The sequence below is a fragment of the Vidua chalybeata genome, chromosome 3, assembly GCF_026979565.1.
Source record: "Vidua chalybeata isolate OUT-0048 chromosome 3, bVidCha1 merged haplotype, whole genome shotgun sequence".
In the NCBI taxonomy this organism is placed as follows: domain Eukaryota; kingdom Metazoa; phylum Chordata; class Aves; order Passeriformes; family Viduidae; genus Vidua; species Vidua chalybeata.
In genome coordinates, this window is record NC_071532.1 from 8,824,734 (window position 1) to 8,841,365 (window position 16,632).

Here is a 16,632-nt window from a genome sequence, read left to right on the forward strand (position 1 = left end):
GGACTTACTTCTCACCTCTAACATTATTGCTTAAACTTCCTTGAAAGTTCTTCCAGTGTCACTTCATTCACAAACCCTGCATGATGTTGTCTCACCATTGGTGTAAAAGGGTGAAAAGCCTCTTGCAGGTGACAAACAGCATATCACAAGCTGGTGTTTTGTGTTTTATTTATGTGGTTATCCTTTTTTAATCTGAAAACACAGTGTCTTTTTTAATCTGAAGGCACATCACAATCTGAAGGTTGTGATGTGTTTAATTTGCTTCAGAAATGCAAGTGAAACAATAGGCCAGATTACTACAACAGTTGTACAAGTTGGGCCCCATTAGGATCTGTAGTTCAGGGCCTCTCAGCATTCATGGAGCAAAAATACCCCCAAACAGGCAAAGCTGTGGGTTTAATGAACTCAGCAGAGCTGGGACTCATTCCAACTATTTAACTTAAGTGTGTTTTCAAAAAGTTGTATAATCCCTCATTTGCTTTCTAAGCTACATTCCAGAGGGCTAACAGATATAGCCTTACTTATTTTTCTCCATCTCAGTAATGCCGTTATTTCCTACCTAAAGCTGGAGAACAAAACTCCATTCAGTACAGCTGATGGATTCCTTTACACTCCTACCTGTTGCTAGTGCATTAGGAACGACCCCATCCATGCCAGATAGAAAAGCAATTAAAAAATGATGTGTCTCATTTTAATCCAAGCTGGGAGGAAGTATTTCACTTGCTGCTATGAAGCACTGGAATGATATTTAGACTCCTGGCTTTTACTGAGAAGACAGAATGCATCCTTGGCCTTTCAGAAGCAAACCACCCTAAATCAGGGCCCTGTTGACTTAGGGCAAGCAGAATTAAAGAAACACATCACCAAAGCCACGTCTTATAGGCCAGTTTATTTCTCTACCATTCCACCATGGTGGGTAGCTGTTGTCAATACTTGCTATTATCTCTGGAGCAAGAACATCATTAGCAGGTTTATTGCTTACTATTGCCATGCTGAGGATTGTTTATTTTAGCTGGCAGTTGATATCTAAAAGAATGGCTTAAGGACAACAATATACATTTCAGTCTGAGGAACTCATTAATAATACTTTAATCCATAGGAGTCTTAGGTTTTATTTTCCTTTACTCGGCACTGGGAAATTTTTCTTCTTGACTTGTCCTCTCTGAACTTGCCGAGCACGAGTTCCAAATCCCAGAGACTGCATTGATTCTGTTAAGTACTTTTGGCCAGGAGAGATGCACAGCATCACCAACAGTTTAGCATCACCTCCTAAAAGCAGGGGAAAGACAAAACATACTTATTTACCTCATTATTTTCAGTAAGTTATACATTGTTACCATACTGATCTATGCAAGAGTGAGCACAGGTTACCATTGCTTTCATGAAGCAGAAGACTGCTTGCTCCTGGACAGGGCTGTTGAAACAGACAGCTCCTTCATGAGCTATATATATCTATCTATCTATCTATCTATCTATCTATCTATCTATCTATCAATATGATATTTGCCCCCAAGCGTTTCACAATTTGTAATGTAGTTTTTTTTCCCCTATTAGCTTCATCAATTAATCAACATATATGTTATGGCTCTGGACACTTATTTAAGTTCTGTCAAATATTTGTAAATTTGGGGTAATAGCAAAATAGCTTGTGTAACAATAAAATAAAACAAACTTGAAGTTTGCAAACAATGATTAAACAAAGGAGGAAACAGCCATTTTCAACACTTCACCCGAGTCATACAACAGACTTAGTTTAAATCAGGCTCAGCGCCCATAAAACATAGCTCTCACTTCTCTTTTTGTCTGTCCCTTTTCACAGTAGGGACTCCAGTACTAAGTGAAAATCAAAGCTTAAGCAAAAAATTCATAGTATTTCAGAAACTCTGAAGAACTGTTACCTCATTCACTGTCAATGCCTTGAACTGGAAATTAAAAGCATAAGGGCTAATATTTTCTGGCTGAAGAAAAATGGACTAATGTACTACACATATAGACACAAATCTGACATTACTGCAGGCACAACACTTGCTTTAAAACTGCTTCCACATTAATGAGGAGCTAAAGAAGAGGAATTGACCCCAACACAAAACTGTAGCACAGTGCCATGTCCTGTCTTCCTCCTTTGTCTTGCTGCTACAGAGCACAATGTTAAAGAATGTGTAAGCATTCCTGTAGTAATAAAGATTGACGTTTAACTTTTAAACTGTACCTGACATGAAACACTGGTGAAATGCAATTTTTACCCTTTACATGATCCCATTGAGATGTTGTTCTTCAACTGAGCTTTGGAAATAACAAGGTTTAGCCTGATTCAGAATTGTCACTTTGTACTCACACAGTGAGCCAGAGCCTTTGAAATAGAGGGCACATTCAAGCAAGGAGGATAAGATCATCTTCTAGTTTTATACAGCAAAGGAGAGGAAAAATCAGGAGAAGAAATCTATATTGCTGAACAAGAGTCAGAATAATCCCTCACCTACGGAGTCCTGAAGCAGATGTGTAAGTTTGCTGTTCCGATATGGGACGTGAGCTCGCTGCTCTGCTATTGCTCCCAGGACATCAGCCAGGGCGGACAGGCTGCGGTTGATGAAGGAGGTCTCTCTCAGTGCTGCCCCTGTCACTCCAGACATACCTGGTAGTGTAGAAAAAGGTACTGGTAACACTAGTTACCTTCAAAACCGCAATGTGGAAGAAAGGTTAAAGAAGATTCAGTGTCTACAGATGGTACAAAGCATCTCACGTTAAAGTTGATCTCTGCAGATGTACAATGCATTTTTGGCTCCATATGTATTAAGAACAAGGAACCAAGAAAACAGGAACACCTTTAGATCAGACAAGACAACACTGGTTTTGAAAACACGAGTCCACATTGGCCCCAGAGAGAAGCCTGGTTTGTTCCACCATTTTTTATACTAGTTAGCTGCCCCATTTGTATCCCTTTGGAAAAAGAGAAGAGACACCGACGGCACAAGCTGCAAAGAGAAAACTGTACAACAGCCACAAGTGTGAAGTATTTTTGTTCACCAAAGCCTGTGGAGTGATGTTTTATGGCATGATATGCTGTAAGGGAATGGTGCCCTTCTACCACCCACCCAGCATGGTTGTATGTGGCTATGCTGCCCCTGAGCAACACTCTAAAGGTTTGGTGTATGAAACACATTGCACCAATTCAAAGAAGTGCTGCAAGCTCAACTCTTTGATCAGTCTGGATGAGGATGCAGTTAAGAGTAATTAATTCCTGCTGTCCTTAGCTTTGCATTTGGGGAAGAGAAATTTGCTATTAGCATTTAGCATAATATTATTCAAATTCAAGCTTTCTTGAGGATAGTGGATGAGGTACAGATCACTTTTACCCAGAGCACACGATCCATGTCAGGCAGAGCTGATGACAGTGGGATGATCAGATGGGGCCAACAGCTTCCTCTACTGCCTACTCTCCTACCTCTAGACAGGTACAGGGAGTGGCTAGAAATCTTGTTTTCCCCTTAGGCCAGCATTTTCTAGCAAAGGAGGAGTTCAAGAGGGAATGTGAAGAAGTACAGTAATAACAAAAACCCCAGGAGACTGGACAGGGAGGGCTGTAGAACTGTGACTGTGGGAGAAGATGAGGTTGGAATGGTAGAGTCTCCAGGTGTCAGAGACAGAGTAAAACAGTTTGGAAGACCCTGCCAAAGGGTGGATAACAATCCAAGATAGGATGAATCTCAGGGTAGCTTTACTGGGGTAATTACATATACAGCCATCCTCAGTCTGCTTGTATATCAAGGAAAAGTGGACTCCTGGGATAACAGTTATCCCCCTAAAGGAGAAAACTGCAAATAGAGGAGGGGGTACATGTTTAAACTGCTGATTATCTGCATTTAGTTAGATGAACTTTGACAAAGCATTTAGCTGAGTTTTCAAAGTGAAACACAGCTTACTAAAAACAGATCAATTGGATTGTAAATGCTGCAAATGACCCAGGCCAGCTGTAGAGCCAACAGGGCTGGGTGCTGATGTGTGTGAGAAGCTTGAGGTACTGCTGCTCACTTAGATTTGCCCACATTTTAAAACGATTACGAGTTAACACTGCCCTCATTTTCAGCAGAGTATGTCCACTAGCACATCTGATGGCAGAGGACAGTCTGCCACTAACTAACTCATCTAACACTGATGTGAGCACAGCTCTTCTGGCTTCACTGGAGGAGCTGGCCTGCCGAGCCCCAAAGCAAGGAAATGTTTGTCCTGGTTTAACTGAGAGAACAAACACACACCCTGTTGCTCAATTACATGTTTTCAGCATTTAGAGCAAATGAAAAAATAATGTATTATATTAGGTTTCTCTGTAGAACAAAAGTTTAACAGTGAGCAACAGCAAGAATTCTTGGCAGTAAAGTAAAAGACTCTTTCATAATACTGGTTCACTTTTCAAAACATTATTTCTGGAATGATACATTTGGCTTCATGGTTTTTCTTGGTAAGAAAGCTTCTCCTTTAGGAAATAATCAAGTTTTTGAAATTATTGTGTGCATAGAGGAGGCAGGAGGAAAATGCTTTGAAGAAACAATGAAAACAATATTATCTTTTCAACACTAATTTCCTCCAAGACTTTTTCCACAATAAAGCAGAAAAATCCACACATGGTGATATCAATTATTACAGATATTTGTAATATTTAAATAATTTTTGCCCTTTAAACATTCCTGTACCAAAGACATGCTAATTTTCAGAGTAGAAAAACAGGCCTAATAAAAGCAGTCTGAACAAATAGTGTATCTGTGATAGGGGTAACTGTTCTGGGCTTATTTCAGGCTTATACAGCCATACTTTGAGTTAAACTATACCAGTGTAAAACCGGATCAATCAGCCCTCAAAATTTTGTTTATGCCAGGATCTGTGGGTTCAAACCACCCCTGTGTGAGAGCATGGTAGCATGTATCCCTCCCTAAAGAACAAAGGCATTTATTGTAATCTAGATCCATGAGGATCCATGCCCAGGAACAGACACATTCACTTACCGACACACTCGCTCCCAGCCAGGTCCACCAGCTGCAGTTTCGTTTTGACTTGCTTCATTTTCTCAGTTGCTTCAAGCTGCACTGGTGAAGAGGCTCTGGAAGAAGAGGTGGATTTATTGTCTCTCATTTTTTGTGTAAAGGTGAAGGAAGCCTCTTTATTTAGTCTCTGACTGGTTTGTTCATCTTCCCATAAAGTACCTGGTTAATGGAAAAAACAAAAGAAAGCTTCTCACTGACACTGAAAATTGAGATGGGGAAAAAATGGGGCATCAATAGGGATGTACAGCATCTGCTGCTTCAGGCTATTCTAACAGAAGCAATGTACAAGCCAGAATCCATGGCACAGGCAGGCTAAATGACTTTTTCTATCTTATTTAAAGTTTTACTCATCAAACTGATCATAACAGTTGGTAACAAGCTTTGGTGTAGATTGTGTTGTATCCAATATCCCCATTATTAACACATCTGTGTGGAAAACAGGAAATGGAAGTCCAGTAAGGACTTTAAAGAGGCTTTTTTTTTTTTTAAAGTTTTAGACTGTTTGCAATCAAAGTGCAATTTCAGATGCTTGGGAGCAGTAGGCTCTGCAAACTGATTCTATGTATTTGAAACATCATCTGCTGGTGCTCTGGCAAACAAAAAAAAAAACCAAATCCTTATTCTGCCTCTTCTATTTTGTCCTTTGCTGCTGTTCCCCCTAGACTTCCTTCAGCCCTGATATCCCACTGCAAGATCTCCACATGATGAGCTATTACCCTCAATAGTGTTATTCTCACTTGTTCAGGTTGGTTACCTACTAGTACCATTCCTCAGCAGAAGCATCTGTCTTTCTCTCTTTGCTGGGAAGGATGACAAAGACTCTCTGGGAAAGCTGCTTTCACATTAGCTTAGCAGGAATATATGCAAAATGGATTTCCCAAAGAATTTTCTTAGTGTTTTGGTTTTCATCTATCTCTTTCTTTCTCTCTCTGAAAGAACAAAAGAATAAAAGGCACATATACTGCTACAGGTTATAGAGACAACAGACCTCCTTGGGTGCTTAGTTCTAGTTGGAATAGTAGAAAGTTTCCAACTGCAAAACTTGACTAAGGAGCAGACTGACTTGCATTACAGAGTTCTGTACTTTTCCAAGCAGGCTGCTGCTAAACCCTGAGCCAGCTCTTCACAGTGTAGGCAGAGCAGCTGTGTTGGTTTACACAGAATAAATGGCTTCAGGCCATACAGTGTCATACTAAGTGTTCCCACTCCTCTTCAGTTTTAGACAATGAAATTAAGAAACAGCTCTCCTGAAACAGCAGATAATATTGATCAAAATGCTAAAATGCCTTAATCAAACCTGAAAAAGTGCTGGCTTGTCAACCCTGGCTTTAGGTGCAGAACTCATCACAGACTTTACAACTTTTTATTTAGTGACTCAGGTATCTGACATTGAGATATTTGACAATGGCACCTGGCTTTTAAATCAGGATCCTTTACTTCTAAAGAAGCCAGACTGTGCTGTCACACACTGCTGCAGTGAGGTCCCAGCTGCAGTGCTGCTCTCTCTGTTCCCTTAGATGTGCACATCTTCACTCATGTGCTGTGAGTCAAAAGCCAGAGTCTGCATTCAACAACAATTAGACATTTCTGTGGAGCTTTGCTGCCAGGCAACATGGCACGGAGGGGTGGCTGCAATTAGAAGTGGCAAAGGGAATTGTGGACTAGACAAGATGGCTGCTGTGCTAATGGTACAAGCACTGAGTTTAGGTAAGTACCATCAGTCTAACTGACAAGAACCTGGAGCTGACTGGAGTTAACATCGGGAATGCTGGAGCTGCAACTTATGAAGTAACTGTGTCTTTTGGCAAGGCCCATAGGTAAAAGAGGGCACAGTTTGTTCTGCTTTTCTGATACTGTTGGTTTAATTTCTGATAGCAGTCTAAGGGAAAAAAATATTAAATATTTCCACTTTCTAAAATCATATTGTTGTTGCAGAGTATGAAGGAGATGGACCTCAGCACTGAAAGCAGAGAGCCTAATTATAACATGAGCAAAAGAAAACAAAGTTACCCCCAAGAGCCCCAGTAGAAAGTTGTTCCTCAACCATTAAACTGGTAATTCTTGGTGTGGTATGGGAAAGTAGAAATATCAATGTTGCCATAGTAAATAGCACAAGTATTTTGTCTTTTCATACAGTGGCCTATTATTAACAGTTCAAAAGATTCTGAATTTTTGGACATTTTTGCAAGGCAGAGAGTAAATTTAATTTTCTCAACCAAAAGCATATGATGATCCCTAAAATTTATGGGTAGCTTAACCACAAACTTTGTATGACATGTAATTATTCATTCTAAGTGATGTAACTACTTTGAGTATCTACCTTATCAAGACCTTTCCTATCTTATACCTTATCTTATGACTTTCTGATAACACTTATTCATTAGTTGCCTCATGCAATAAGACTTCAACAACTCTGGAAGTCAAGGCATATAAAGAAAAGTGGTAAGTGCTACTAAGATTTTATGAAACTGAAAGTTTGAGTGGCATTCAAACATGAAAATGGTCTGTTATTTAAGAAGGAACGTAGAAGTTAGAAAAATGGAAAAGAACTGAGGGAATGCAACAAACATTGGAAAAAGGAAGAAAAAGCAATATGAAAACCTACCAGTCCACAGACTCTTTTTCTAAACACAACTGGCTCCAGATGTATTTTAGTAACATCCTACTTACCAAAGTTATCTCCAAAGACAACTGTGGTTATGGTCAATGTCACTACCAGATGAGAACGAGAGGAATGAGCATGCACCAGTGTTGGGTGTGTGACTCTCAGCTGTAGGCCTTTGTTGACAAGATGCAAAAATTCAGATGCATTTTCAACAGTCCTAAGAAGTAAAGAAGCAGAAAGGATATTTAATTGACTCGCAGGAAAAATCACACAAGAAAGCTGACAACTTGAATGAGAACCTCAGCATTTCCATTTCTCTGCAATTTTCCTTATACTACTCTCAGTTTTGAGCTGCACAAACAGACTTTTTCAGGTGGAATAAAGATGAAAATTCAAGCCAAAAGCTGTGATGCAGTCCTGAAAGTGCTGCAGAAGTGGTCTGCCAGCCTTGCAGGTCCAGAGGTACTATAGCTCAGCTCTTGAAGCAACAGACATTTCTGTACTCCACGCTTTGGAACACAAGACGCAGGTTTAGACATTGCTGGAATCTCTGGTCTTACAAAAGTAGATTTGTGCAGTTTGTGCTAAGGTAGCTCATTTTCTTAGGTACAGAATTAGGCAAAACCCTCCAAAATTTCTCTGGGCCTCTGGAAGTCATATTTCACATTTGGAATTAAATCCAGAATCCCTGGAAAAAAGTCCAGTTCCATTGCTCAATGAGCACAACATCAGAATAAATAGATGTGAATTTCTGTAGACCATTTATCTCATACTATCTGTTTTCCTTTCCTGTTAAAGGAAGTACTGCAAATATGATCAATCCAAGGGCAAAGACCTAGGACACACAGTGAAATACACAAAGAAAATTAAATAAACTGGCTAGGTAAAGAAAAAACCCATTATCATTTTCCCTATGTTTGCAATGTTTAAAAGAAATTAGATAAGACTGCCTACCCTTTTGTTTCACTGTGTTGCCTTCTTCAATAATCATTGAAGGTAGAACACCTAAACAGTTGTTTTTAGGTGGGAGTATAAATTATGACTGCATATCATAGCCTGGTCATGGAATGCTCTGTAACAGCACAACCATTAATAACTCTTATGACAGGCCACAGGCTTGGTTCCACAACGCTGCAGTCAGCAGCAGCTAGCATGTGATAAAAGGCAAGGTGTTTATGACTTAGATTTGGCTGATTTCAGTAAAAGTCACACCAGGCACAAACTTATTTTATGCTAAGAGCCATACTTGAAGAGTTTAGAGACAGAAGAACAAAGGAAAACAAACAATACTCAACGGAAACAATTTCCTCAAGAAACAAAGCAAGGGCATCTGAAGCACAGAAAAGCATTTGACCACACCATATCTATAGGCACTTGGGAGAAACAGCCATGTAAGTGCAGTTCCCTCTGTATCCAGGGCTGCATGAGGTAAACAATCACTATAGACTTCCCCTATCAATCCTGAGCCACACGTGCTGGCCTCCACTGTGACACCTCTGCCTCCAGGCACTCACCGGGGATGTCTCCTGCTCGTTTGACCTGGTACAAGCAGTGAACCAGTGGCTGCAGTTCCTACAGACAGAGCCTTACACGGGGGTGACCTGACTATTGCCTCACGTCCAAGGAGGCACACATCCTGCCTTCCCAAGCCTTGAACTGCATCTTCCAATGGCTAGTCGGCCAGGACTGGAAGGCCTGAGGGGGAAGCAGCCTTGGCTAGGATGCAGCACCAGGCTGTTGGCTTCTGCAAGCTGCTGCTGTGAGCTGGCAAAGGGTCAGCGCTCCAAGCTGCTGCCCCGTCCCTGCATTTGCCAAGGAAGACAGGGCTCAGGGTGTGCTGTCAGTGCTGGTCACCTACAGCTGGGAAGCTGCAGCTGGCTTTGAAGACAAGCAACATCCCCAGCCCAGTGTGGCGAGCTTGGCACAGTAGCTCCTCCACAGGACTGACAGAAATAATATTTTAGTATAATCCCTACGACTTCATCGTGCTCTATGTGCCGCACGTTCCAGGACCAGATTCTACAAAGAGAAGCCCTGTTGTGGTTATGTTAAAAATTTGATGCTGAAAGTTCTCCAAAGTCAACCAAGCTATAAAAGAAGAAAGAGACTGAGGCTTTCGTGATTCAGTAAGATGAACATGTTAGCAGGAAAGAGACTACTGTACTTTAGTGGATATATGGAGAAGCCAATGAGACCCAGCAGGCCAATATATTCTGGATGAAATATTATCATAAATGAGGATGTGTTTTTATTCAAAGCACCAGCTGTTTACTTTAGATTTTGGGCAGCTGGGTGGCCTCATTCAATGGTTCCTTTACTTTGTTTTTTCTTATTAACCTTTCTATGTAATTATTAATATAACCCGTTTATGAATTGGACTTTTTTCACTGCTTGCATTGTAATTGAGATACAAGTCCATATTTTTATTTATTTTTGCATTAGAATTTAGTATTAACTGATTGAGATAAATGGCTTTTAAGAGTTTTAGTTCAAGGCGCCAGGTTCCTTTGCCATAAATTAAAATTTACAGAAATAAACAGAGCAGTCATTTTATTAACTACAGGGACAAATGAAACCTTATTGCAGCTTCTTTTTTTTTTTGTCTCTATGGCACAAGTCCCACTGCTTCTCACCTCTCTCTTTCCCAAAACTTATGAAAAGAGATGGGTCACCCACTAACTATGCAAAGCTCCCTTGGGAAGTGGAACAGGCATTTTTCAGGAATAAAATTATGCCAGGCCAGCATCTTAGTTACTGAAATACCATAATTAAAAACTACTTGGAGGCTTTGATGAAACAGGCAAAGTTCAACTCCCAGCATGCCTAAACTACATGTATCTGTCTTCACTTTCTCAGTCATACGGCTCCTTTCATGTCTAGTCAAAGGAAAAAGATTAGCTTCTCCAAGAAGGATTCAGCACACACAGGTTAAGTTCTGCTCCAGCCTCTTCTGGAGTTTTTCATTCCCTTGACAGCAGAGCCTTTACTAGATACTAAAAGTTGGAGTAGAGTCACAGTTGGGGAAATACAAGAATAGACATAGAGAAAACTACTAGTCAGCATAATACAGACAGAAAGGGCAAAAGGATTCATCACTTTAAGCTCCAGTCACTTTTCATTCATTCCATGCTCTTATGGAGCATGCAGAGTGCAATCAAGCTTGCAGAATTTCTATGGAAATTTTACTTAACCTCAAGACCAAAGAGCAGGCAAACCCCAGATACAAATGTTAATCCTTCTGAGAATATTGTACTGCTTATTATTTCATAGAAAGAAAGGAGAATCCTATAGTTCCTACAGTGAAGAAAACTACTTGACAATTTCTCTGGGCTTCTACTTTTCTATGAGCAATTAAATTGCTAGAAAGTACAAATCAATGAATGAGTATTGCTAGGTAGAATAAAAGTACGTTTGCACAATCCTCCAGTACATTCTTGTATTTTTATTAAGCCTTGCTGGGAATAGCATTAAATCTACATAAACAAACTACTGGTCTGCTTATGTGACTAAGTCCCACAGGACAAAATTATCTCCACTGATGGTGCATTTTATTTAATTGGCATGGGATGCTTTTCATATCTGACTGCTAATTCCCGTTGGAAAAGTAGAGATTAGAGCATGACAAGAATTATTATAGAGAAGCAAAGAAAAACACCACCTTTCCTCAGAAACATAGAAAACACTAATGCTGTTCTAAGCATTTCAATAGAGCAAGATGTTTCTTTTTACAATTATTTACTCAAGGAGCAGGACACTTCTTTATGTGACATCTTGATAATGCACATGCTCCCTTCTGGAATCTGTTCTCATGCTGGGTGCTCACAGAGAGATGTCCAGTTTAATTCCACTGGGTACCATCACCTCTCTGGTGCCACTAGTACTACTTACCCTATTTTTTTTTTTTTCTAGCTAATGTTGATACTACTAGCGTAAGGCCCAAAGAAAGGCCACAAAAATGATGAAAGGCCTAGAGAGGAAGCCACATAAGCAGAAGCTGAGGTGACTTGGTCTGTTCAGCCTGGAGAAGAGGAGACTGAGGTGAGACCTCATTGCAGTTACAACTTCCTTGTGAGGGGAAGCAGAGGGGCAGGAACCAACCTCTTTTCCCTGGTGACCTGATGGAACAGCCAGAAATTGTGTCAGGGGAGGTTTACATTGGATATTAGGAAAAGGTTCTTCACCCAGAGAGTGGCCAGGTATTAGAATGGGATTCTTGGGGCTGTCCTGTACAGGGCCAGGAGTTGGACTTAATGGTCTTGTGGGCCCCTTCCCACAAGACATTCTATGATAAACAACATTCTGTGACACTCTATGAGTGTCATTCTATGTCACTCAAGACATTCTATGATAAATGACACAGCCATTACAAAAATGAAGCATCTGAAACAGATTCCCTCTTGTTAGTGGATGAAAAAGAAAGCACTGTACATTTGCTTTGTATGCCACGCTTACATAATACCAAGAATCATTCCCATGAGTACTAGAACAAATCTTTGTAATGCTTAGTAAGTAAAAGAAGGCATTAAAGTAAGTATAGCTGTAGCCTTAAATACCCTAGCACTCCCTACACTGTGAAGTTGTGTAAATAAGGATCAAACCTGGCATACACCAATGCTGGGGAGGAACATCTTAAAAGTGAATGGTGAGAAGCTTTGCTGCTTAGCTTTTAGTTTGAAGAACCTTGATTTTCAAGACCTACCAGTTCAAATGCCAACATAACAATTCCAGCTTTAACACCTCCAGTTAAGAAAACAGAACATTAAGTAATATTAAGATGGATATTTGTATGAAAAGATCACTTAAAATCTTATTCTAATTTTTTGTAACTCCAATGCATAAAGGGAAAGCTAACACCCTACAGCTGCTTAACTATTTGCAACTTGTACTTAAATTTCTATTATAATCTGTAAATTTTATAATTCAGTAAGACTGAATGGAAAGTGCTTTGTGACTAGATTATCACTTCTTTTTCTACAGCTGACAAGATGCCATAGATCCAGCAACAACAACATGTGCGGCAATCTTCAGGCATTCTGAGTGGAAAGCACTTAGCACAGGAGTATAACTCAAAGTAATTGTACAGTTTTTTCTGGAAGTATTTTGACATTTGCAGCCAACTGCAGTCTAATAGACTGAGCTAACAGAAACAGAACTGTTCTTTTGCATATGGTAAAGACTCATTGTTTAGAAGCAATCTGGTGCCTATAATGCAATTTTGTGACAGCTCTACACAGCGTTAACAGCAGATAGTGTTTGGATGGGAGGAACAAGCCGTGTACTCACTCGTGCGTCAGCAATGGCACATCACTCTTCCCTTCTCTGGTTGTGACAACATCACGCTTGACACTAAGCACTTTTCCACAACTGTCTTTGGCCAGAAGATCAAAAATTTCATTATTATATACTTCTACAACAGAAACCTCAACCCAGTAACTTCCTGGTGGCTTTTCTGAAATAAGCCTGGCAAATAAAAAAAGAGAAAAAAGTTTGAAGAAAAAAGTCCAAAAATGTTGAAATCAAACCCCAAATGAACAATCTATAAATAGAGATCTATTCTTTAATTGTAATATAATTACAATCTGATAAAAGCATTTACTAAGTATCTGCAGCCATGAAATTGCTTCATCCATATGCTAATGTTAACTTGAAGAATCAGAATATACAGTTTATTTATACTTGAGGAAGTAAATAGAATTTCATTTTCCAAACAGCTGTGCCAGCTTATTTTTTCCACTAGCCTTCCACCTCAGGATTTTTTTTATACCATTTCTCTGCTGGCAGTTATTGCACTCAGAGCTCAGAGTATAAAATCTGGCAGAGTACAAGCAATGAACAGAGATGGGAAATTATATCTGGAAGAAGTTATCTGTTCACAGCCTCAGAAAATCCATAAATTAATGACTTCTCTATTCATGAGAGTATTTACAGTTAGACAGTTATTCTCATACAAAATTGGTTGGTTCTTTGATTTAGCTTATACTCTTTTCCAAAAGAAACACACTTAGCTGGAAAAACTTCTAATGGCTCTTCTACTATAACATAGCAGCATCTCAGTTCAATCCTGTATTAGGTTCAACTGAAAAAATCTAAGAACCCTTAAAACAAAAACAGATTGTAGTTAAAAATTCTACTATCCTTCTTCCTTGGGACTGCGTTCTAATCTGAATCTTCTTCATGTAGTCCAGTTGTCAATTTTCACAGAACTTTTTGGAAATTAATTTTATCTTTTGGACTCCCACAGCTATGGTTGAAGCATTTTCAAAAGTTTAATTAGAGTCTGAATGCCAGATGGACAGATAACACACAGTAAAACTGCATAATCTTATTGTCTCAGAAAATCAGATTAAGCAGGAGAGAGACTAGAAATCTATATGAAGCCTCAAATATCAAATGGTGGTCAGAGAAGCTATAAATATTAACCATTTTGAAACTGAAATCTGTAATGATAAATACATTGCAAACATTATTTCATCCTTTATATACAGTTTAAATTGACTGCCACTAACAGCAAGCCTTTACTTTGTTTTTACCTAAACACTTCTTGGGTAGCTCGAGGAATAATTCCAAGTTCTGATTCCTCTTCTATGGCAAATGCTAAGTTCCCCTCTAACTGTGGTCCCAACATTGTGTATGTCTTCCCACTTCCAGTTTGTCCATAAGCCATGATACACACATTGTACCTGAAAAATAGAAGTGCTGTAATTTATTTTATCATTACCAAATGTGTCTGTTAGGTGGCAAGTCAAACTCCAAACAACTGGGGAACACAAACTTAAACAAGAAAATAAAAACACTGCCCTCTATTTCTTTCTACAGATCTCAAAGTCTGACAGTAATTACTGCCCATAACATCACCTAAACAGATCTTATTTTTTTAAGCAGAGTTGAAGGGATGCTTTAAAGTAGAAGTTTAAAGGATCCTTAGCTTGGAATGATAGATCCTGTTAGACCTCCTTGCCTGCCCAACTTTCAGCTTTTGCACTACTGAGCTGCTTTTTAATCAGCTCCTGAACCACTGCAGTTTACAATACAGCATTGTAAAGTAAACCATTTCTAGGCTTGATTTGTGTTACAGTGCTGTGCTGCAAACCACTGTACTTGTATCCTAGCAGCTGGGAACTCTTCATCTCTCATAGCCTTTTTCAGGCAGGCTCATCAGTCATAGGCCTCAGAGAAAACAGCCCTAAGAATAGGAGGCAAAAATTTTAAACCAAGAGCACCACACAATGACTACTACTCTGAAACAAGGTGGCAGGAACTGCTCTGATAAGGACAAGGAGAAAATGAAAATGTACAATATCAGTGCAGAGGAACAGGCACCTATGAAACATCATCTTTTGAAGTAGACAAGTAAATATGTCTAATGAACAGAACTCTGAAAATGCCTCTTGGCTGCACTGAAAATAATTATAGAAAAAGAATTGTTCACAGCTGTGAGCACTGTTGTGGATGTCTGTGCCACAGGGATGAACTGTGATGAAATATATGAATCCTATCTAGAAAGTGTGTTACTAACATAATCGGATCAAAGTCAACATCCTAAGCAAAATAACTGGGTGGACACAGATGCATCCAGCCACAGTACTGCTTTGTATGGAGGACCAACACTGTGCTGTGCAGCTGAAGTTTTGCCCCTCCTTGGCTGTGCCTGCTCTGCTGCCCCTGCCAGCAACTCGTTGTTGTCCACAGTACTGTGCCAGCCAAAGCCTTGGAAGACATGCATTTATGGTGACAGGACTGCTCTCTCCCTGGACTATCTTGTTTGTTCAGAGATACGACATTAGCAGAACCTTCATACACAGGAAGTGCTTCACACTTTGCAGAAACTTCTGCTCTACTAGAGTTGCAAGAATGGGCTTGCTCCTTTTCTGCCAGGGAATAAAATTTCACTGCCTAAGTTACCTCCTCTGTGAGCAGACCTGAAACAGCTGCTTCTGATTATCTGATGCTTTTCCTCATATCAAAAATGTAGTTTCAAGCACATGCCAGCATATTTCAATGAACACCCCTCATCTAATTGTTTTAAATGTATGGTTTCAAGTAATGAAATACTTACATGCATATTAAACATGCCTAGAAGCAATTATTTCAGAAGGATTATTTTGAAAGCTTTCACTTGTTAGAAAGAAATGTGGGCTGCTAAGTCACATGGAAAATACGTGGGTACCCTTTCTGGGAATGTGAAGTCAAAGTTGCAGTCAATGAATCTATAGTAAGGTCCCTCCAGTTTTTAGCATGCACTGCAGAGTATAAAATAGGTAGTCTAGTCATAGATTTCATGAAGTAAAGGAGATGATATAACAGTAATTGAAAACAAAGAGCACTACAGTAAAATTAAATGTGATAGCAATTAGGGCTGTAAATCTGAAATGAGAGATTTTCTGAAGTATTCCCTGCTGACATAACTCAGTAGAAAAGCTCACACTAATTTTGGTAGTTTTTAGCTAGACTAACCAGAAGTAATTTTCACAGTTCCACCCCTCATACACACTGCCTGGCCAGCCTGTACCTTATTGAGACTTCTAGCCCTATTTCAAAATTAAACAGATCTTTGGAACCAAAAAGGGAGCCAGATGTTTTTCCTTAGGAAAAACAGAATTAGTCTTATTAGAAGTCTCTCCTAAAGGACTTTCCTACAGTCCAGCTATTTAAATTTTCTTTAATTGCAGCTAGTTATAAGACAGTAAGCATCATGGACAAAATAGTTCTGACAAGATACAGATGATGTGATTAGAAGTTAAGTGGGCAGAGGATTGTAACATTGAAGATAGAGGTGCAAGTCAGGTATCAATCAGTGGTAACTTCTCTGCCAAAGCCAAAACAGTGTTTCAGTCAGCCCTAATGAGGTAAAACTGGCAAAAGCAGTATCATATCTAATCAGGTACAGGAAACAGTGAATTGTTGTGGGATTCAACAATAGGACAAGAAGCAGATTACTTTATATTTATCTGTATAGTAATAGTTTTTTATTATAATTTACATCATTGGAGA

General features: G+C 39.5%; 1 protein-coding gene across 6 annotated transcripts in view; it reads right to left on the reverse strand.

The window, feature by feature from the left end:
* Positions 1 to 870: 870 nt before the first annotated feature.
* KIF25 (kinesin family member 25) overlaps positions 871 to 16,632 on the reverse strand; it is a 40,798-nt gene continuing 25,036 nt past the window's right edge. For all 6 annotated transcript variants that reach the window (XM_053939549.1, XM_053939548.1, XM_053939553.1 and 3 more), the window contains 6 exons: positions 14,172 to 14,321; positions 12,925 to 13,101; positions 7,707 to 7,858; positions 4,998 to 5,195; positions 2,477 to 2,632; positions 871 to 1,269 (listed from right to left, as the gene is read on the reverse strand). In XM_053939549.1, the coding sequence (XP_053795524.1) occupies positions 1,112 to 1,269; positions 2,477 to 2,632; positions 4,998 to 5,195; positions 7,707 to 7,858; positions 12,925 to 13,101; positions 14,172 to 14,321 (991 nt within the window). In that variant the 3' untranslated portion in view covers positions 871 to 1,111. The remainder of the gene's footprint in view (positions 1,270 to 2,476; positions 2,633 to 4,997; positions 5,196 to 7,706; positions 7,859 to 12,924; positions 13,102 to 14,171; positions 14,322 to 16,632) is intronic.